This window comes from Ostrinia nubilalis, chromosome 28 (genome assembly GCF_963855985.1).
Source record: "Ostrinia nubilalis chromosome 28, ilOstNubi1.1, whole genome shotgun sequence".
NCBI classification, from domain to species: domain Eukaryota; kingdom Metazoa; phylum Arthropoda; class Insecta; order Lepidoptera; family Crambidae; genus Ostrinia; species Ostrinia nubilalis.
In genome coordinates, this window is record NC_087115.1 from 1,903,397 (window position 1) to 1,927,618 (window position 24,222).

Consider the following 24,222-nt stretch of genomic DNA (forward strand, 5'->3'; position numbering starts at 1 on the left):
TCCTATTCAAATGTCAACATTTAAAATTCGATGTTTCATTTTCTGTCTTTTGCACAGATATGGAGTCTTTTGAATAAATCAAAGTGCTGTTTCATAACGATTACAAAAGCAGTATTATTTTAACAAAGGGAACACACATTTTGACAGCTGACTACAGTGTACATGTTCAAAACTATTTTAAACTCTATTGTTGAAGCAATAAAGACTAATAACGTTCACGATAAATCTAGAAAGTAAATGAATTTGACAAATCGGTTTTTTCTGTCCTTTTGTCGTAGTTTCGAATGCGACAAAAACTTAATTTTTTGGAAAATTACAGGATTTACAGGTAAAAATCCATTTTCTACTGAAAATTCGTGCAAGAACAAGATTAATACGGCATAAGGTATGTTTAAAACAACTTTAAAATGTATTTTTAAACTAAACTTGATTTAAGCCGGCCGCGTGCTTTTCTCACTAAATAAATTCGTTTCTGTTGCTAACAGTAAGTTAATTATTACCTAAAGACCTAGAAAACAATTCAAATTTAAACATTTCACCTTTCTGGCCTCTGAAAAGTATGTATTCCAATTAATTACGGAGTTATTTACAAACGCTAAGACAACGCATTATCTTTTTCAGCCAATTTTCAAGGATGCCGCAAGCCCGTAGAAAAACGCCGTTTAGCGGCAAGGCGAAGAAACAGCAGCTACAAGCAAAGAAGAACAAAACTTTGCTGCTTTCAAGTAAGTAAATCTTGTTATAAAGACATTTTCTCATTGTTTTGTTTATTCTCGAGTCTATGGAAAGGAGGACGAAATGTAAGCATGTTTCCCACTCAGAAGACCGTCGAAATAGTGAAGGTTACAGTAACCAGTAAAGAAAACAAGAAAAACCTATAGTAAGAGACCTGAATCATACATCACCAATAAAAATCTGGAAACCTTCACGATAAATTTCAAAAAAGCACTGGAAAACGAGATGGATAAATCCAACAGTAAGAATATAGAAGAAATCTACAATAAATTCATAACTACCTTAAAAACGAAATCGATAGAACCAAATCAATGCCAAAAGAAAAAAGGATATCTACACACACCCAAGATTTACTCCAACAACGGAAAGAACTACTGAAGGATAAAAAATCTAATACAAAACAAATCACGGAAATAAGCAAGAAAATCAATGAAAATATAAAGAAGGACAACAAAGTAAGAAGAAACGATGTCATCAAATATAATATTGAAAAAACAGGAGGAATAAAGAAGGCCTATAAGAAGCTGTCAGACAAAACAGAATGGATGCCAAATCTAAAGAACAAACAGGGAATATGCACAGGGAACAGGAAGGCAATTCTCGACATTGCAACAGAGTTCTACAAAACACTTTACACAGGCATGGACTGCAACAACGAATACCAACCAAAAAACTTAAATTGTAACAACTTTAACGATGAATCGATACCACCTATCCTCTTATCGGAAACAGAGAAAGCAATTCTAACCCAAAAAGATGGAAAATCTCCTGGACCTGATAATATCACAAACGAGATTCTGAAAGCTACTATCACCGAAACAGCTCCAGTCCTGACAAAGTTATTTAATGAAATAATAGTTAGCGAGACCATACCTACAAACTGGACAAAGTCAACGATTATACTTCTATATAAAAAAGGGAATAGGGGGGATGTAGGGAATTATAGACCCATAAGCTTAATGTCCAATATATACAAAGTCTTCTCAAAAATAATATTAGCCAGAATATCGAACACTCTTGATGAAAACCAACCTAAAGAGCAGGCAGGATTCCGAAGAGATTTCTCAACAGTAGATCACATACATGTAGTAAAACAAGTCTTACAGAAACTTCAAGAATATAATAAATCATACTATATCGGATTCATTGACTACAGCAAGGCATTCGATTCTATAGAACACAAAGCAATATGGTCAGCACTGGAGACACAAGGTGTTCACAAAAAATACATAAAATTAATACAAGAAGTATACTCAAAAAGTACAGCAGAAATACAGCTCGAAAACACTGGACCAGAGTTCCCTATAACTCGAGGTGTCAGACAAGGAGATCCGATCTCGCCTAAACTCTTTTCTGCTGTACTTGAAATGATCATCAGAGAACTTGACTGGGAGAAAAGCGGAATTAACATAAACGGAGAATTACTATCACACCTACGTTTCGCAGACGATATTGTGGTGTTCTCAGATTGCCCACAACAATTGGAAAAGATGCTACAAGAATTATGTGATGTAAGTGCCAAAGTGGGTCTTCTTATGAACACCTCAAAGACAAGAGTGATGACTAACTCAACTAAAGTGAAAATACACGTAAACAAAGTAGAAATTGAGTATGAAGATGAATACATCTATTTGGGACATCTAATTTCCAACAAAGAATGCATGGGCAAAGAAATAGATAGACGAATAACAAACACATGGAAGAGATACTGGTCACTAGCAGAGGTAATGAAAAACGGGAACCTAAAGATGTTCCACAAAAGGAAAATATTTGATGCCCGTATACTACCCTGCCTCACATATGCTTGCCAAACCTGGTCACTAACTAAGCAACAACTTAAAAAGTTAAAAGTATGCCAAAATAGTATGGAGAGAAGTGTATTAGGAGTGAAACTTAAACACAAGATAAACCTAAACACAATAAAATCAAAAACCAAATTCAGAAGTGTTGTTGCAACAATTAGAAAGTTGAAATGGAAGTGGACGGGACACCTAATGAGGGAAAAGAAAGAGAAATGGACAAGAGCCGTAACGGAATGGTATCCCCGTGAAGGAAAAAGAAGCAGAGGCAGACAAGCGAAAAGATGGGAGGACGATATCCGCGAATTAGCAGGGCCATTATGGCCACAAATGGCTAGAAACAGAGAAGCATGGAGATCATTGGAGGAGGCCTACGTCCAAGGACAAACTGGAGATGAGTGCAACTAAATTGTAAAATGAAATGTTAATGTTGTAAAAATACCTTGTAATCCAGTAATAAAGGCTTATATTATTATATTATATTATTACAGTAAGCAGGATGTACAGTCAGCATCAAATAGTTTGTGACGCTGAAAGTGACCAAAAAGTTGACCACTCAACCTTATTCCGATTGTAACGAAGCAGCGTTGCCAGACGTCCCGATTTTTAAATCAAATTTAAATGTCCCGCGCGGCTTGGTTGGACATGCTTGGTCCCGCTTTTCGGAGAGACACTCACTTCACCAGAGCCCCCATTAGGGTAATTTTTAACGTCTCCGGATTGGTCAAAACAGTTGACTTCAGTTGTTTTGACCAATCGTATCGCAGAATCGAAGAAGCGCGTCTGTATTGGAGACGTTAAAATTAGTGTAATCGGGGCACTGACTATTGTTTGAAACGCCATATTTATTCTAAAGAATAAAACTTTTAATTTTTTTCTTTTTTTATTCTAAAGACGAATTTATCGATAGAGTAAATCTGATTTAAAATATAATTTTTTTGTAAAATACATTTTTTATGGCTACTTTTGCTATCTATTGTCACGTAAACGTAATTTTAAGTCAAATAAAAAGATAAATATTTGAAAACCTTTGATTATAATACGTTACTAATACTACTTTGGGTGTCACAAACTATTTGATGCTGACTGTCCAGTCTGGTCATTGTGAAAATCCGAATTTTGTTATCAATAAATAGAATCTGCTGTGGCAGGAAAGTTCTTGAGTGGCGACCACGAGCCGGAAGACGTAGTGTGGGCAGGCCTCCCACTAGGTCGCGGGAGGTGCCTGGATGCGAGTGGCGCAGGACCGGTCTTTGTGGAAATCGTGGGGGAGGCCTTTGTCCAGCAGTGGACGTGTTTTGGCTGAAACTAACAAACGAACGAAATAGAATCCTTGGAGTAAATTTTCTTAAACTTTTATGTGAAAAAGTTGCTTTCAATAAGATAATCTGCAATGAAAGAAAAGCAGTTTCTTTTCTCACTCTTATCTCATCGTCAATATCCTCAGCATCGTCCGGCACAAGCACCTGCGAGGTGGTCTCCGTAAACTACCAGCCGCGCAACCGTGGTGGGAGGGGAGACTCCAACCGGTACGCCCTCAAGTTCTACCGGGAGACCGACGAAGATCTGTTTCTGAAGAAAGAGGATGCTGCGTGAGTGTTTCTTTTACACACAAGTAGAGTTGTAGAGCTAAGTACAGATTGGGCAGCATCTTTGTACAGTTGTAATAAGTCATTCCAACAAAAATATTTAGTCTGATGTGCTGTGAACTGTAAAATGAGGGCTATCATTTTTATACTAAACCACCCCATTTTGGTGATTGATGCCCGTATTCATAAACTATGCTTGCTTATGTGAAGCAGCAAATCGAATGCACAGTGTTGAATGGAGCTCTGCGATTGGTTCGTGTGTCACCTTGTGCGTCCACGAGCATAGTAATGTTTGACGTTGTCGGGCTGGCTGACTGGGATCCAATAATGCGAGTTCGAAGTGTACTCCGCCTTTGAAAATGAAAATTATTTATTTGCAGAATGTGGTACATTAGATGGAATAAGATCGAACAGAACACATTCACCTTGACTTTGGACGCACTTTGGATTATTGTGTAAACCAACTCGTAAAACAAGCATCTTTAGCTTAGCTTGAGAGTTACTCACACAAGTGCAAGCTACTTATTCTTTAACACAATTCCAGCAAGGCCCTCAACCCAGTCCCTGAGAAGGAACTAGAAGTTGACCCGACGGACTTCTTCCCGTCCGACCTGTCGTTCCCGAAGCGACCGGCATGGGACTTCAGCATGAGTCCTGCTCAGCTGGACGCGCAGGAACAGAGGTATTTCAAGGTAAGTTACAATGTAGTTAACCGCCTCTGTGGTCTAGTAACCGCCTCTTATGGTCTAGTAACCGCCTCTTTGGTCTAGTAACCGCCTCTTTGGTCTAGTAACAGCCTCTGTGGTCTAGCAACCGCCTCTGTGGTCTAGTAACCGCCTCTGTGGTCTAGTAACCGCCTCTGTGATCTAGTAACCGCTTCCGTGGTCTAGCAACCGCCTCTGTGGTCTAGTAACCGCCTCTGTGGTCTAGTAACCGCCTCTGTGATCTAGTAACCGCTTCCGTGGTCTAGCAACCGCCTCTGTGGTCTAGTAACCGAGTCTGTGGTCTAGTAACCGAGTCTGTGGTCTAGTAACCGCGTATGTGGTCTAGTAACCGCGTCTGTGGTCTAGTAACCGCGTCTGTGGTCTAGTAACCGCGTCTGTGGTCTAGTAACCGCGTCTGTGGTCTAGTAACCGCCTCTGTGGTCTAGCAACCGCCTCTGTAGTCTAGTAACCGCCTGTGTGGTCTAGTAACCGCCTCTGTGGTCTAGCGACCGCCTCTGTGGTCTAGTAACCGCCTCTGTGGTCTAGCGACCGCCTCTGTGGTCTAGCAACCGCCTCTGTGGTGTAGTTAGAGATGTGCCGCTGAGAAAGTTCTCGTTCCCGGCAATATTCCCAGTGAGAATATTCTCGAGAACCGAGAACGCTCTCGGGAATATTCTCAGTGTTCTCGACAGAACACATTTAGTTTTATTTTTAATTTTGTTGTTTTTATGTGATAATATTATTTGTAATGTTTCGATGTTTTATTAACTGGCCGTTAAGACTAGTCGTTATAAACAAGGCATGAAACGAGTGAGTGAGATATTGCTGTCTTGCTCACTCTTTTCGTGGCGAACGCGTACCGCGGCTTTAAGACTCGGCTACGGTATTTGAACATCAGTGTGCCTCTGAGTTTTAAGGCCCTTGCCACCCTGGCGGATTGCAAGCGGATTCAAAGCGGATTCAAAGTGGATTTATAGCGGAGTGGCGACGCGACGGAGAAACCGCGTGAAAATATCGTAAAGCTCTCCAAAGGCTGCCCAGCCGAGCTGGATTCGATGATTGACCTTTTAATCGAAGTTGGACCTACCTAACTGGACTGTTTGTCCCAGGTATACATTATTGTTAACAACCTCGAGTGTAGAGTCTCAAACATTTAGAGGAGTGGGTGCAACACGGTCTTTAGACATGATTTTTAAATCTTGTCCATGTTCATTTTGAGACCCACTTGTTGAGAGACTATTGAGGCCATCGAGCATTGTGCCTAGATCTTCCACGATCTCAGCCATGACTACGATATCGTCTGCTGTCTGGGTGATGTACTCGCCGTTGATATTTATGCTGAATCTTCCAGGGCGGTGGTGATGACGTCTCCCTGTCTCACCCCTCGCTGCAACTGGATAGGTTTCGGGTCCTGATCTTAAAACGGACTGTCACTGTGGCGTGTTTGCACAAGCCTTTCAACACTTTAATGTATCAATAGTCAATTTGGCACAGTTGAAGAGACTGAAGCACTGCCCATGTTTCAAACGAATCGAAGGCTTTCTCATAGTTCACAAACGCAAAGTGGCTGATTATACTCCTTGATCTTCCGTATAATCTGCCGTTGCGTATATTATTATAGTATATGGTACTAAAGCCTTTTCGGAAACCAGCTTGTTCGGGGGGCTGAAAGTCGTCGAGCCTGCTAGCGTGACGTAAATCTAACAGCTTGTAGACATGGCTCAGAAGCGAAATGGGTCTATAATTCTTCAACAAGGTTTTGTCACCTTTTTTGAAGAGGAGAATTACCATTCTTCTAAGGGCAGAAACTGCGTTAAGCGGGCCCCGGCGCGGTTTCATACAAACTGCTCCGTCACGGGCACCCGCGCGGGGGACTTTCGTATGAAACCGCGCCGGGGCCCGCTTAACGCAGTTTCGGGCTTAAGTGTCGGATCAATCTAGCTAGCACGTATTTTCTATAAAAATGTGTCAAATGATCCGTCAGACAGGCTATCCATAACTTATCCAGAAGTGGCGAAACAGGCCCTTACTAAGCGATTGTGAAATATGCCCTTAATGTCAAATAAGAATAGTTTAAAAAACTAAAAACACGCTTTTAATTACTAACAGCACTAAAAAGCTAAAAATCATCAGGACCCTGGACATCATCTAGCATTAAAGTGCTCGAAAAGACAAATCCAACGAATCCAAACTCGATGAGTTTCCGCCGTTTCGTTAAGGAGTTCCTATGGCTACCTTCTGACTCCATCATTAGGACCCTGAACATTATCTAGCACTTAAAGATCTCGAAAAGACATCCAATGAACCCAAACTCGACATGATTCCGCCGTTTCGTTTAGGAGTTCTTTTGGCCACCTTCCAGTCCCATCATCAGACCAGCTGGTACCACAATATTGTATTGTCATTTCTAATCTACATATAATTGCCAAGTTTCATGATGATACAAGACTTAGAAGTGCGTGTAATTCAGATTCTAAGATTCCATTACATAGTTAGTTATGTACACGACGACCTAATAAGAGCGTGTTAAAAACGAAAAATGGACAGTTACATTATTTAATTACGTGTAAAAAGAAATTTCTGCCATCTTACATATCATTAAAACGACATTTCACGACGAAAAAAATAAAATAAAATAAAGGTGCAGTTGCCAAGAATATTGCCGAGAAAGTTCCCGGGAATATTCTCGGGAACACTGAGAATATAGCCTTTCACTGCAAATAGAGTGTATTGTTTAATATACACTTATCTGTTGACTTCATTTAATACTATTTTACTTAAGAAAGTTTGTTTATTTCCATTTGATAAACATGATTCTCAACCTTTCTCACTTAGGAGAACGCTCCCGGGAACGCTCCCGAGAATATTCTCAGTTGAAAGAGCGTTCTCGGGAACGGCACATCAATAGGTGTAGTAACCGCCTCTGTGGTCTAGCAACCGCAACCCTCTCCCCGTCCTTGTGGCAGCTGGTCAAACAATTTTACATCTAAAAAAGTTCAAAGTTCCTGTTTTTAATATAAGATTTTAAACTTTCGCGTTCCATTTCAACTAATATAGAAAGACACGGGTCTTAACGCGACGTTTATTAATGAGTTACATTATGTACTCACGGCTTTGTGACCACGGCTGCAGCATCGCAGCCGAAACGTAAGGCCTGTGTCTTTCTATTCTTGTTTTTTTATTATTTCTTAAAAACTAAGGCTGAGTTGCAGTTGCACCACCTTATTTTAACCATAACAATGACAAGACAATAACTGGTGCTTTTTGTATGGAGCTTGACAGATATTTGACGAAGTTAAAGTAAGGTGGTGCAACTCGACCTTAGATAAAAATAGTTTTTGAAATGTGACGTAATGAAATTTTGCGATTAGCGTCAAAAAGTATGTCGATGGGGATCGAACTAGCGTTCCTCGGATCTCAAATCGGAAGTCTGACACCTACATTAGGCATGCTTTAATCATGTCAATTACTTTTTTATTTCCAGAACTACGTAGACCAGCTGCAAGCCTCCGAGCACTGGAAGGATATATCCTACTTCGAATTAAACTTGGAGACGTGGCGGCAGCTGTGGCGAGTGCTGGAGATGTGTGACGTACTACTGCTGATTGTGGACGTTAGATATGCTGTGAGTTTCTTATAGACTAAGGCCCAGAACAGACGGTGAAACGCAACTGCAACGAAACTGCAACTTTGTGATGATTCTGATGAATGAAACTGAAAGTTTCAAACTGGTCGCGTCATGTGTGTTCTCAATGGACGCTATGGCAGAAACTTACGGCCTTAGGCCCAGAACAGACGGTGAAACGAAACTGCAACTGCTAGTTACTTTTGAGTTGCATCTAAGTTTCTGCCATAGCGTCCGTTGGGAGACCACACATGACGCGACCAGTTTGAAACTTTCAGTTTCAGTTTCATTCATCGGAATCATCAGAAAGTTGCAGTTTCGTTGCAGTTGCGTTTCACCGTCTGTTCTGGGCCTAAGAGCTGATGAACGCCAGACCTAAGTCATTTTATAAAAGCTGAAAGTTTGTCAGCGTATGCTCCCAATATAGGATAGAATGTTGGTGAATCATGAAGTTTGGGTCATCGTGGCTTTGGGAGCTATCCTAAAAAAACTGTCTGGACAATAATTAGAAGTATTTTCCCCAACAGCCAGACAGTTCCAACTCCTTGCCAGACAGTTAAAAAAAAAACTTTCAGCTTTTATAAAATGACGTAGGTGTGGCGTTCACTCGCTCTTAGTCTATAGCTATCAATACTGGATTTTTTGTTTTTGATTTTTGTCACTTGACGTTTCAAAATCAGCATTATTAATTGTTCTTCCGCAGGGCATGATGTTCCCTCCATCACTATACCACTACGTGGTCACGGACCAGAAGAAGAACATGATAGTTGTTCTGAATAAGATAGATCTGGTCCCAGCTTCCGTGGTGGCCGCCTGGCATGACCACCTGACCACAACCTGTCCCGGGTTACGGGTGGTGTATTTTACCTCTTGTCCCGGGTATAATTTGAGGGGCGCTAGCAGTGATAAAGCTGGTAAGTGATACTTTTTGTAAAATAAAATACTGGAACACTAATCATGGTCGTCTGTCCACCAATCACTATAGGTCGTCAGTCCCTCGGGAATTATCTAGGTCGCCTATTCTATAGACACTTTTTGGGTCGTTTGTCCATCGGGCATCATTTTAAGGTTCTCCTGTTCTTATATTTTTTAGATCGTCTGTCCTTTAGACACACTTTAGGTCGTCTGTCCATCAAGTATTTTTAGCGTCGCCTGTCTATCGAGCATTCTTAAGGCCGCCTGTCTTTTAGACACTAGGTCGTCCGTCCATTAAGTATCATTTAGGTCGTCCGTCCATTAAGTATCATTTAGGTCGTCCGTCATTTAAGCAATTTTAAGGTCGTCACTTCATCAAGCATTATTTTTAGGATCTTCTGTCCTTAAGACACTTCGATCATCTGTCCGTCAGGCACTCTTCGTGTCGTTTTTTAGACACTTGGGTCGTCAGTCCATCGTGAATTATCTGGGTCGACTTTCTTTTAGATACTTTTTTGGTTGTCTGTCCTCTAGACATTTTTTGGGTCGTCGGTCCTCTAGACACTTTTTGGGTCGTCCTTCCATCAAGCAGAAGGTCGTCAGTTCATCTTGCTCCAACTCACTCTCGCCTCTAGAACACGCGAGTCTACTTTACGTCTTGTCCCGGATATAACTTGAGGGGTGCTAGCAGTGATAAAGCTGGTAAGTGAAACTACTGATACTTCTGAGGGCTTAGTGTGAGTTTACATTAGGGCTTACAAGTCCCGGTACTAAGGAGTGTTACTGAATTACCGGTACCAGGTCTAAGCCAGTACCGGGAAAACCGGGAAATTCGGGAATTTCGGTACCCACGTGAATGGTTATTAAAACAAATTACCTAATTTGTACGTAATTTTAATAAAAATGTGAATAGGCTAACAAAAATATTAAACAGTTTCTGTTCAGTTCAATTGGTCTGTTACCTTAATAATAAATCAGTCAAAACAGTTACACAACACGACAAAACTAGTTATAAATGCCCATTAAAAATCATAACCGCCATATTCATAAAAACCAACAATCGTTTAATCAACCTATTTTAGTTAAAATATGTTTTCTCACTTTCTATCAATGTCAAATACTGGCAGCGACAAGAGTTAGGGACAAAACATATTATAAATTAACTAAATTAGGTTTATAAAAAACACGCTATTGTAAGAAATAATAAGTAGTACCTAAGTACAATCAGATAAAACAATGAATTAGGAATTTTATTAATATTTTTTCATTTGTTGATAGTGTGTACGTAAAAAGATGATGGCATCTAGTCAAAAAATTGTTATTAAAAAATAAATTATTGAAGTCCCGAAAGTACCGAAAGTCTCGGGAATTGCATCGTCAGTACCGGAACTAGATAAAGGATTACATTATCGGGAATTCCCGGGAAAAATGAGTACCGGGATTTCCCGGGAGCAAACCCTAGTTTACATCAAACGTTGTCACTAGCGAGCGCGTTAAAAAAATATATGAAGATTTTAGTTCTTGAAAGTTTCCGCTAGGGGCGCTGTACAATCCGTCATACATTTAATGTCGCTTTTTTACGCTCTTGGCCTGTATCTCACCTGATGGTAAGTGCTGATCAGGCCGAAGGTAGAAGCGAGCTTCACCCGGAATCCTCAACCACGGAGGAACTGGCTATCTTACCTCTAACTGCCGGAACACAACAATGCTGTTAACATTGTTGTTAGGGCGACAGACTTAGGTAAAATGGTGGTAGCTAGCCAGGCGGACTTAGAACAAGCCCTACCACCAACCAAACCGAACAGAAAAATCTGCCCCCACTGGGAGTCGAACTGGGGACCTCTGCGTTTGAAGCGGCTATGTACTTATATTTATTTTGCCTATTTACTTGTAGGGCTGCAAGTCCGACGCCGCAAAGGCCGCCAACAAATGTGCGTAGAGGGAGCCACTAAAATCTTGGAAGCGTGCAAAGACATCGTTGGCTCTGACGTGGACTTATCTTCTTGGGATAAGAAGATCAAAGAAGAAGCGGAAATTGAGACAGAGGATGATGAGCAGACTGAAGTTGGTATGTGCATTTTAACATACTAGTTTACACCGTAAACTTCATAAGCAAAAGTTAATGACATCATTTTGTTTTACAGAAGAGAAGTCCCTATGTATGCTTAGATCTTTAGACTTTCAACGAATTTTGATGTGGTTTTTTAATAGATAAAGTGACCCAAGAGAAAGGTTTATAGGTATAAAACATGCATATTATAGAAGAGAAAAGCCGGGAAATTTCATTGCAACCGTTCGAAGCCGGGGCGGGCCGCTAGTCCTACTTCCTACTAATATTATAAATGCGAAAGTTTGTGTGGATGTCTAGATGTCTGGATGTTTGTTACTTTTTCACGCAAAAACTACTGAATGGATTTTGTTGAAACTTTACAGTATTATTGTTTATAACCCAGAATAACATATAGGCTATAATTTATGACGATATGTGACAAACTAAATTTCACGCGGCTGAAGCCGCGGGCGAAAGCTAGTACGTATTAAACGTGTATTTTATTGTCAAAAGGCGAGACAATCCTAGAAAAGGCCGACACATCGTTCTACACGCACGAACGGTACAAAAATGGCGTCCTCACTATCGGCTGCGTGGGACAGCCCAACGTTGGGAAGTCGTCCCTGATGAATGCCATCATGGGACGTAAGGTCGTCTCAGTTTCCAAGACTCCGGGACATACGAAACACTTCCAGACGATTTTTCTGACTCCACAGGTTAGTTATTATGTGTTCATTTAATCTCAGTGGTTCACCATTCTTTAATCTCTTTATTTCACTCACTCTTTCATCATTCACTCTGTCACCAAATCATTCACCATTCACTCTGTCACCAAATCATTCACCATTCACTTTCTTACTCACTCAGTACTTCATCATTCAATTTCACACTCTATCCTTCGCCATTCACTTGCTCACTCACTCATTACATTAACCATTCATTGTTAAGCTCACTTACGTATTCGTCATTCAATCAAATTGTTCAATCAGTCGTTCACTGACGTCGTTGCTGTATATACTCGCTTACGCCCAACGTTGGGAAGTCGTCCCTGATGAACGCGATCATGGGACGAAAAGTTGTCTCTGTTTCTAAGACTCCGGGACACAAGAAACACTTCCAGACTATATTTCTGACTCCACAGGTTAGTTTTTCTATTATTTTAGGTAGGTACTATTCTTTTGTATTATTAAACTGTACTTTAAAAGTATTAAATAAATATCTGTTCATTTGTTCACTCAGTCGTTCACCATTCTTCCATACCTTCACTCTCTCATTCATCATTCACTCTGTCACTAAATCTTTCACCATTCACTTGCTCACTCAAATATTACGTTAATATTCTTATTTCTTTATCTCATTCATTCAGCCGCCATTCATTTCCTCACTCATTCACTCATACACCATTCATATGATCACCTTTTCATTCACTAGTTATGTGTTCACTCACTCATTCACCATTAATTTTATAAGTAAAACGAGTCAGTTGCTGAATTACGACTGTCTTTTATTTTTCAAATTTGAATGTGACACACATCATACACATGACATTTAGACATTTAGGTTTACATAGCTATCAATAGATGTCTCTATACACCACTAAATTTTTATTACCGAAAAAAAAAATTCTGGGTAATGAGTTATTGATACTGATCCCATTTGTGCAAAAAAAGAAGTTAAATAAAGTGACTCAAAATTTCCTCCTAAAATTGGTAATTTATGGACACACGCGTCGCTAGCACTATTTACGTATGATAATGTAACACTTATTAGAAATCAAAATGGTCTAAGTTAGCTAAGTATGTAATAATAACACTAGAAGCGTGTTCGAGGCGTGAGCGAGACAGACAGATCGATGCAACGTGCGAGCGCGTACGACTACTCCAGCGAGCAGCGGAGTGACAAAGCTGTGACGCGTAAAATACGGACTAAAGAAAATTTAATAAAAAAAATAACTTTATGAAAAACATTTCTTTTTCTTTTGCTTTAAATATTTCACACGTTTCTACATAAACTGTTAAAATTTTTTCGGTGATAAAAATTTAGTGGTGTATACTATTTTGATATACTTTCCAACAAATTTCCTCACTTATTCATTCACATACTCTGTTCATTCGTTCTGAGCGTTCGTTTTGTAGCCATTATCTAAAATTTTGGTACGAAATAAAAGTTTTTCTCCCTTATTTTGTAATTTTTGTTTCCCAGGTCCGTCTATGCGACTGTCCTGGCCTGGTATTCCCTTCGAAGGTGCCGCGGCCTATCCAGATTCTCATGGGGTCTTACCCCATAGCACAGCTTAGGGAACCATACACAACCATCAGGTAACATACCATTTGATCAACTATGTTAGATTTCGTTATTTCCTCATATCCGTTTCGGTTCGGTTTGACTGGTTATTCTAACTAGGGATGTTATGGATATGTAGTTTAGGTTATGGATACGGTTACGGATATAGGAATAATATTATACCGGTTACGGGTATTTTTTTATTTCGGATATCCGAAAGTTTCGGTTACGGTTACGGATATCTATGCTTTAGAATGCAATTTGCAATAGTTGTCCAACACGGTTCATTCATGGCCGTACACTTTACATCGAATAAAAAGTAATAAAAAAATAAAAATGTATACTAGATGGCATTATAGGTAAATCAGGCTGTTATGCCTCTACATATTATGCTATACAAAAAACAATTTAAACTGCCTACATCCAAAACTGTCCGAAACTTGAATCGGTTATAGTTTCGGATATTTTTTAATTTCGGATATTTTTTAATTTCGGATATCCGAAAGTTTCGGTTACGGTTACGGATATCCATAACATCCGTGCTTTAAATGACCTGATAATAATGATGATATTTCTTTCATTTAATATTGACATTTGGAATTGGTATTTTGACTTCTAGTGATTGTACACATTTAAATTAATTTGCCAATTGATTGTTTTATTATTTATGTATATTGACTTCTATTTAAAAATATTTATATTACTGTGTTGACATTAGTGAAATAGTACGCAATGTTTGACTGTACTGCATGTTTGTAATTATTATGTAATAATGCCTACTATTGACGTTGCAATGCCCAGCAGGGTACATGTTTAGATCTAAGACACTACAATTTAACATCCAATGTACTACATGATGCAATGAATAAATGAATTTGAATTTGAATTCTTTCCCAGGTACCTAGCAGAAAGGCTAGACTTGCCCAAGCTGTTGCGTATGGATCACCCAGAGAATGACGACGTCTGGTCTCCGAGAGATATATGCGATGGCTGGGCCAAGAAACGAGGGTATCTCACTGCTAAGGCGGCCAGGTAAGTTCGTTCGTTTCAGCCAAATGACGTCCACTGCTGGACAAAGAACTCCTGCAAGGATTTCCAAATCAAATAAAATCAAAAATATTGATTCAGTTTAGACCACAAGTGGCACTTATGAACGTCAAAATATTATTATAGAAAATAATAAAAAAAGAAAAGGTAGCCCTTATGGGGCACTTTACATGTCTCCTTATCTTTTGGGCCCTACCAGCGCTTCGAGACAAACATATGGCAAGTGCTGAGAAGAAACGCCGGAACAAACTCAGTCACCACTAGTTGCCAGGAATAGGGATGTTTCCTGGGTCAAAAAGCAAGAGTTCTAATTAGTCCGTCAGTTAACTTATCAAAAAATACTCTACACGTATTTTTCACTTTTTCAAACTAATGAAAATTGAAAGAGAAAGCGCGCCAAAGTTCATAAGAAGAGGCCCGTGACGTCAATGCGTGCATAAAAGTGCCACACGTTGTGACGTCGTGCGGAACTTCAACGCACCATAACTATGTAATTATTTGTTAGATTGACAAATAAAAATATGTGTCCAATATTTTTTGATATTAAACATGACGGACTAAAAAAATTTTTTTAGGAAACTAGCCTATTATCTAACAGTAAGAATAACCAAATTCGAGTACATCAAATATGTGCAGACTGAACTGACCACGCATCCTTGTCATCAATATAGTCTCGAAGTCCAATTCCATAATGATCGGTTAGTAGCGGCGTGCATCCAGCGCCTTCCTGCTACCTTTATGAGGTCGTCAGTATACCTTATAGGTGGACGCCCTACGCTGCACTTTCCGGTACTTTTTGGATAGACCCAGTTTATTCTGTAACCTATTATTGATACCGTTTGAAAGAGTAATCAGTAACTGGTTTTTCGATATCTTGTATCAGTAAATAATCTAGCTAAAGTACGGCCAACGAGAAGCGATGCCAAATGTAAACAAACCCAATGTCATGGTCATTTGGAATAGCAGGGGTTTGACTTTGACATATTTTGGCGGGAGAACGAGACATTACGACAAATACACAAGATGGGAAGAGACAGAATAGATTGTCAGTTCGACAGTCGAATCGACCTTTTGTATCGCTGCTAGTTGGCCGTACTTTAGTGAGATCACTTCGTATCGTATCTACCCTGTATTTATCACTATTTCACGAACACAAAATAATACCAGATTTGTATAGTAAAGTCCCATGAAAGTGACGGCATTTTCTTCAATCATAAGTTCGTGTCGCTTTAAGTATGGGTCAAATAAAAAAAGATTTATTTTACTGCTCAAATTCAACAACAATCTTTTGGGATATGTTCTGATTCATTTCGTTGCGGGTCCAATGACAGTTTAACTTTCCCCGGGACAAAGTTGACCTTCACTGGTTGGGTTATTAGCGGTCAAGCTGTAGATCCTGGCTACACAGGAATTGCAGCGGTGGGAACGAGAGGTGGGAATTGTCCCGTATCTGTTGGGATATTTCTAGGATATAAATTCCTTATGTTTTTTAATCAACAGGTTAGATACATACAGAGCAGCTAACAGCCTTCTCAGGATGGCGCTAGACGGCAAGATATGCCTTTGGTTGAGACCACCAGGCTTCGCAGAGCGAAAAGGTATGATATCTCCATTTTACTTATAACACAGAATAATAATAAGTACTACGTACAGAAGTTTTACTTCGCGAAGGTATTTAAAAAAAATGTATGCTCAATGTCATTAACAATATGGTGTAATTTAGCCTGTCTCAAGAGTCAAGCACCATTTTGTTGACAAACGTCAGTGATCGGCACTGCGCCGAAGCTATAGGGCTGACTTCGGTAAAATGATGTGACGTGAGGTGCCAAACTGTGGAAAATGGCGGAGGAAATACATGATTTAGCATGAATTATCATAAATAATATTAACTACTTATTTACCTCTCAGTGTCTTGAGGCAACTTAAAAAAGTACATTCTGTGTTTTTATTATCATTTAGGCAGTTAAATACTGCACGGTATTTAGTACACCATTTTCTTTATTTTCTTCCATCATACACAAGAATACGCGTGCGTGAGTCAATGTTCGCTCGTATGTGAGGCCTTGTCGAATAGTATCCTGTAGGTGGGCCATCGTGCGTGTTTTGTTTTCCATGTAAACTCGCGGAGATGAACAGGCCTGCTTATAAGCACTTTTTTCCGCCAAAATGCCCCTATTCTGCGAGAAAACGTAATATACCTATTACTAGCGGTCGCCCGCGACTTCGTACGCCTGGATCCCGTTTCACCCCTTAGATCTGATGATAGATAGATACATAGAACACTTTTTATTGTACACCACACAAGACAAATCAAATCAAATAGGGCCCTTTCCAGGACACTTATACACGTCCCAAATATAGCTTGCCCTACCACCACTTCGGGACAACATATGGCCTGATGCTGAGAAATGGTGGAAGAAACTCAGTCACCTTTATCGATCTCTTTCAATCAAATACAGCAACAGAAAAAGTACGAAATATACTAAAGCAGGGGTGGCCAACCGACTATTAGTCCAGTCGATAGTGGCAAGGCAAAAAATACTACATGAATGTGTACTAAACTATGCTGTTTCATTTAAGATTTCAAGAAGTATGTAAGTGGTAGATCGCCCAGGGTTTCGTTAGTAAACAGTAGATCTTATGTCTAATCAAGTTGGCCACCCCTGTACTAAAGATACAGTACAATAGGCGGTCTTATCATCAAGCAATCTCTTCCAGACAACTTTTAATGTTAATAAAACAAACTTTTGTCCACAGACCACTTCGAAACCTGCCCAGAAGTGAAGTACGTCAAATGGGTGCAGGCTTTAACATCATCAGCTGACAAGCAAGACACTCCAGTGACATCTTCAAGTGAGAATGACGATTCCAATGGTTCAGAAGCCGAAGAGAGCGGTGACGATGATGATGATGATGATGTTGGAGTCGCTAAGAACAGATTCATGGCGCTTTTGGACGAGTAAATAGCATTTAACCCTTAATTGGTCAGTTCACTTACAGTTTCTATTTGAATTTGGACCTTAACACAAGGGAATATCAAACCAAATCATTTCACCTATTTACTTTTATGAAATTCTAAAAAATGTGCTTATTAGCTAAATCACATTTTACCCTTAATTGGACAAGTCTCTTTCAATTTTAATTTCATTATAGACTGCAACGAAACTGACCAGTTCAAATCGGTTTCAAACTGGTCGCGTCATGTGTGGTCTCTCAACGGACGCTATGGCAGAAACTTAGATGCAACTCCAAAGTAATTAGAAGTTGCAGTTTCGTTGCAGTTGCGTTTCACCGTGTGTTCTGGGCCTAACAGATATTGGAGAGGTTAAAAACCGATTCATGGCGCGTTTAGACAAGTATATCAACATTTAACCCTTAATTGGACTAGTCAAAATTTGTCATTTCATTTTGGACCTTATCACAAAGGAATAAAAGTCATAAAGTATTATAAAAAGTACTTGATTTTGATATGGTATCTCTTTCGCCCCCATTTTTAAGAACTTGTCAATTCGAATTGCCTCAGTTGGGAATTGAATCCACGATCTTTCGCTTGTCGGGCGGCTCCTCTGACCTATTGAGAAAATAAATGACTGCAGTTTAATTTTTTAAAGTTACATAAAATTCTTTTAAAAAAGTTCCTTTTTAACCGACTTCAGAAAGACGGTTCTCAATTCGACTGTATTTTTTGTATGTTTCAAGTCAATTAATCGATTGCCACAGGTGGGAATCGAACCAACGACCTTTTGATGGGTGATTGCTTTTATAATTTTATATTTGTAAGACTGAAAGTAAATGGCATCTACTAACCAGTAGAATTTATAAGATTCCAATCTTTCGATCATAAAGGTATAGATCGTTTCATCCACGAAGACGCGCCCCACCATTCTTCCGCTAATGTTTGAGTGTTATCGGTACACGCTAAATGATCCATGAGTGCACACGCACACTACAGTAATGCCTTACGGATTGCTCGGACCACACTCCCCGCACCCCGCGCGACCGAGACCAAACATTGGTGGGCGCGGCCGAGTGGATGAAACGAACTATAGTCTGGTCTGCGAGCACGTATAATTTTGTCCAATGATCCCAAGCTACCCATCCTTATCGCTCGCGCGTAATTATGTTGCTGTCGCGCTCGCACACTCACTGCGGGCGCCCGTCGCACAGTCGCGACAGCAATATAATTACGGATGGGTAGCTCAGGGTCATTGGATAAAATTCTACGTGCTCGCAGACCGGGCTTTATCTATAGCAGGAAGGCGCTGGATGCAGGCCTCTACCAACCGTTCAATATGGAAATTATTGCGGGAGGCCTATGTTCAGCAGTGGACGTCCTGTGGCTGAAATGATGATGATTATCTTTCGACTAAATTATCGTGAATTTGACTCGGATTTGAAATATTTCACCAATTTTTTTTATTTTCGGACTACAACGAATGTTTTAAATTATTATCCAAATCGGTCCAGCCATTCTCTACTTTTTGCGCTTAGTAACACGTTTAGCTATTAATTTTAATTTATATAAATTATTAAAAAAATGATCGCTTGCATTTATTTCTTAGACTAAAACTAAACATTGTATTATTGTTTAGTAAAAAGTTGTTTTATAAAAACGTATTTAAAATACTTGCTATGTTTATAAGATAGACAAGTTTAAGTTAAAAATCACTAGTGTTTTTTAGTTTTTTTTAGTTCGCGTATACTTATGCTCGTTTTCACCATTAATCCCTTATTTTTAAGTGATCCCTATGAAAACAAAATTCCTGAAGTGTTACCATAGGGGTCACTTAAAAATTAGGTATTAATGGTGACAACGGGCATAAAGCCCTTTTTCATTATCATTCCTAATTTTTAAGTGACCCATATGAAAACAAAATTCCTGAAGTGATATCATAGGGGTCACTTAAAAATTAGGGATTGATGGTGAAAACGGGAATTAGTCTCTGAAGAGACACGAGCCAGGCTACAGACTTTTAGTCGGCCGATAGTTTAGTCGGGCAGTTGATCAGTATGGACATGTATCATTATGGAAGTGCGCACATTACACCGATTTGGTATCGGCCGATTCCTCACACCAATTGAAAGCCGACCAAATTATCGGCCGACTATAGTCTGGTAAGCGAGCACGTAGAATTTTGTCCAATGACCCCAAGCTACCCATCCTTATCGCTCGCGCGTAATTATGTTGCTGTCGCGCTCGCACACTCACTGCGGGTGCACACACACAGTCGCGACAGCAATATAATTACGCGCGCGCGAGCGATAAGGATGGGTAGCTTGGGGTCATTGGACAAAATTCTACGTGCTCACAGACCGGGCTTTAAAAGTCTCTAATAAGTATAAGTTACTTGAAATGTCGATAAATCGATATTTTTATTCGATGTACGAATGAATGAATTATTTAACTTTGATACGATTCCGTTACTATGAAAGTTGTAGTTGTGTACGTTAATATTTAATGCTTAATAAATTATATTTAAATAATTTTGTGGTTTTATTATGTTTGTAAATTTTAATCCTCAAAAACAATGTTGCCAAAACGAAACCTAGACTCGAACTGTGAAAAATGTGGAGCCTAGTTTGTAATTGTGTAGTGATGATCATGTCGAAGGTGGAAGCGAGCTTCACCCGGAATCCTCAACCACGGAGGAACTGGCTATCCTACCTCCAACTGCCGGAACACAACAATGCTGTTAACATTGTTGTTATGGCTACAGACTTAGGTATTAAGATGGAATCTTTTATAGTGCGAATAGCTAGGGACTGGGATTTGCTGACTGCTGCTGTCTTTCCTGATCACTTAATCCGCGCCTTTTCAAGGCGACCACTTACAGGGCAGATGTGTACCATCCTAGACTGCATCCCACTTAACACCATGTGCGATTGTGGTCAAATACTGCCTTCTTAGGGCTGTATTTCACCGGGACACCATGGCGGCGCAACCAGTCGCCGGCTACCAACAAAATGTATACAGCTCTATAGAGAGTTACTCACCTGGTGTCCGTTTGGTTGCGCAAAGCTGTATGCATTTTGTTGGTAGCGGCGACTGGTTGCGCCGCCATGGTGTCCCGGTGAAATATAGCCCTTATCCATAAAAAAACAGGTGCGATTGCGGTCAAATACCTGCCTTGTAATGAATAACAATAAAATAAATCTTTTATTCACTGTTAATTATTTTTATATTCTACATTCTTGTAGTACTAGTTGACTAGTCTACATGAAATACAACATTAGCATGTTAAATCGTATAATGTATATAAGCTATTCCAACAAACAATGTGCAGTCTTCCGAAGTACAATGACGCTTGCACAAACACGTCTCTGTACTGCGTTAGAATACCTAATCACATCCGTCGGTATTCGATTCTGTATATCTATCTGATATTATTACGAATTTTGAAAATTAAAAAATTAGTTCTTTATAAACTAATTTTTTAATTTTCAAAATTCGTCGAGCTAACTATTTTAGAGTAGTTTAATGCAAAAAAACAGATATGACGGTTGCGATCATACGACGTTGTTCGACGACGCCGACGGTATAACAATGACATCTTAAGTGGTTATGGTTACAATAGGTGTTATTTTACTAAGAATAGTCAAACCCAAGTCATAGCGAGTGCGTGACATAAAGGCAACCGCTTCAAAAACAGACACCCTCACTCAACTCAACCCCTCTTCGCTGGGATGACCATAGTTTTGGAATTTGAAGGACAGTGTCCAATATTTTTTTATTATAAAAAATTGTTTTCTTTTCTAATTTGTGTTAAAAAATGGGTTCAGCACGCTTAAGCGTCATAAACTTTGAATTTATTTAACTAAAACTTTATTTACCTATCCTAACTTGAAATTCAATTTAATACTAAATTGACAGCGGAAAGACGCGTAAAAAAGTTGGCTGACATTCATGCCGACATCAGAATAATCTGGTTGGTTGGAACACTTAAGTGACAACACAGCTGATTTATCTTTGTTCATATACCTAATTACTACATTCTGCAACCTAGTCTTAGTATAGTTGTTGCAATTCACGAAGGCGAGTGAGCTTTACAAGTGTGTGTTCAAACGTTTTGACAGACATTACACTATCGTTATGAGCATGTAGGTACACGTACACACAAGTAAAGCTCACTCGCCTTCGTAACTAATTTTTTTGGCATACCAGAAAAATAATACCTACGCGTGACTTTCTTTTTTGTTGAGGAATAAATATTTTTAATTTGCCATAATATTATAATGGTAAACATTTGGTTCTCCACACAAATATTTTCTCAATCACACAAAACTCCATGGGCACCCTACCCACCGCCCTTATAAATCACAGATCGGAATCAAACCCGCTACCCATTGTTCGTCTGCTTCGGACAGTTATATCGACAATCCTAGGGGCACGGGTTATAATAATGGATTTAAAATTTCGCAAAAAATATGTGTGAAACCACAGGTTTCAGAGTAAGGCTGGTTTTAGTGTCACGCGGACTGTCAGTGCGGATCGCTCCGCACAGCCGATCTGTATGAACTGCTAGAGAGCGGAGCGGTTCCTCCGGACCGCATAACTCTAAAACGCTCCCTAGAAGTTCATACAGATTGGCCGTGCGGAGTGGGTCCGCACCGGACGGTCCGCGTGACAATAAAACCAGCCTAAGGAAGAAGCGAATATGATTTTTTGATGGCTTCTGGGGCTGAAAAGTTCTCGAGTGGCGACCACGAGCCGGAAGACGTAGCGTGGGCAGGCCTCCCACTAGGTGGACAGACGATCTGGTGAAGGTCGTGAGAAGTGCCTGGATGCGGGCAGCGCAGGACCGATCTTTGAGGGGGTTGGACGTCAATTTTTTACACACCATGCAACATCGTCGCACCAGTTTTTGTTTAATTGGCTTTCACGAACAGAAAAGAAACGTTATTTCTTGATCGTAAAAAGAAAGAAGAAAAAAAGAGAAGAAAAATTAGACTAATTCAAAGACACTTTAATAAGACTAAGAGTAGGCGCACACCGTTGATTTTTCGTCGGCCGATAGTTTAGTCGGGCTCTTGATAAGTATGGGCATGTATGGGAGTGCGCACACTAAGTACGCCGATTCTTCATACAATTTGAAATCGAGCACAACTATCGGCCAACTAAAAATCAACGGTGTGCGCCTACTGTAAGCCAAAAATTGCTTTGCTGTTTTAAGCTTGTAAATATTTTGGCTTGCTCGTCTCTCTTTGATAAACCAAACCCGTAAGTTATCATAGTTTTGAAATCAAACTAGTTTGTGCCGTATCAGTGTTCAACACTTCAAACTTAACTGACTAGTCAGCCCTAATATAACTTAAAGGGACTTAAAGGTACATTTGCTTGTGTAGTTAACTCAAGCGGACCGTGAAATGGTGCTGGACTGCGGGCTAGGGTGGGGAAGGTGTCGATAGTTTTGGGATATCGATAAAACAAAAAAAAAACAGACACAATATTATGCGAGTTCTTTTTTTTAAGCGAGTTCATAAAAAAACGCAAAACTATTGCCTCAGGTGGAATACGAACTCATGATTGAGATATTATTGATAAATAACGCTCACAAGTTTACAGGATGGCGGAGCTCGGCGTTCAGAGTAAGTGTTCTTTGAAACCCTACTTAGAGATTTTTTTTACGCAGAACAAGGCAGGTGTTTGCATCACAATCGCACGTTAAGTGAGATACACAGTCTAGGATGGTATATACTGCCCTGTGAGTGTCTATTTCACTTTCTATTTTATTGAATTTTATAGCGAAAAGCGGCAAGCGATAGTTCGTGGGTCCTAAAGCAATAACTTGTTAAGTTTTTTTTTTGTGGGGCATATTTAAATGCAATTTTATTCATTATTATCGTAAATTCGGAACTACAGTGTACTACAGTGTTCAAAACAAGAAATAAGTACTGTAGTGTTGCAATGAGGGCTATCGTTTTTATACTTAACAGTTGGCGCCCCTGGCGATTGACAGGACCTTACTCTACAGTGGCGCCATCTTGATGAGTGCAAATGCGATAGTCCTCGTACCACTTTAGCGCTCAACAGTTGGTGCCACTGTCTTCGCTACTAGCAAGTGACAGGACCTTACTCTACAGTGGCGCTAACTGGTGAGCGCTAAAACGATAGCCCGCCCTCATTTGATTATTTTCGGGTAGCAACATTTAATTTTGTTGAAAGTTGTAACACAGTCAGTTGGAAAGTAGAACTCGGTTCGTCGAGACGCTTTTGATTCGAATCGCGGGCCGCGGGGAGTTGTGGTTTTCGTCGCAAAAGTAAAGTGAAATAATTAATTAAAAAATTAGTTTTAACTAAAACAGTGTAAAAGTACTTTGAAATAGTTTAATATAAATTAGACATTTATTCTGTGAGTGGCAGTGAAGTTTGGTGTGATTATTACTGCTGGGATGGAACGAGCTTCTCTGGGCCCAGCGCTGGGAAACTGTTCGAACTGCACTACAAGGCGAAGCGGCACCTTCAGAGGATCAGGTA

At 39.7% G+C, this 24,222-nt stretch overlaps 2 protein-coding genes across 2 annotated transcripts in view; both read left to right on the forward strand.

The window, feature by feature from the left end:
* Nucleotides 1-23,856, forward strand: part of LOC135085189 (zinc finger protein 57-like) — a 44,188-nt gene extending 20,332 nt beyond the window's left edge. The window contains exon 17 of the mRNA XM_063979941.1: nucleotides 23,682-23,856. The gene's annotated coding sequence lies outside the window, so the exon portion shown is untranslated. The remainder of the gene's footprint in view (nucleotides 1-23,681) is intronic.
* LOC135085343 (guanine nucleotide-binding protein-like 1) lies at nucleotides 191-19,155 on the forward strand. Its single transcript, XM_063980129.1, has 12 exons — nucleotides 191-385; nucleotides 622-725; nucleotides 3,982-4,126; nucleotides 4,668-4,815; nucleotides 8,312-8,452; nucleotides 9,156-9,366; nucleotides 11,262-11,435; nucleotides 11,931-12,133; nucleotides 13,620-13,735; nucleotides 14,598-14,732; nucleotides 16,248-16,345; nucleotides 17,505-19,155. Exons 2-12 carry the CDS (start codon nucleotides 635-637, stop codon nucleotides 17,708-17,710), a joined length of 1,668 nt encoding a protein of 555 aa, XP_063836199.1. The 5' UTR covers nucleotides 191-385; nucleotides 622-634; the 3' UTR covers nucleotides 17,711-19,155.
* Nucleotides 23,857-24,222: the final 366 nt, after the last annotated feature.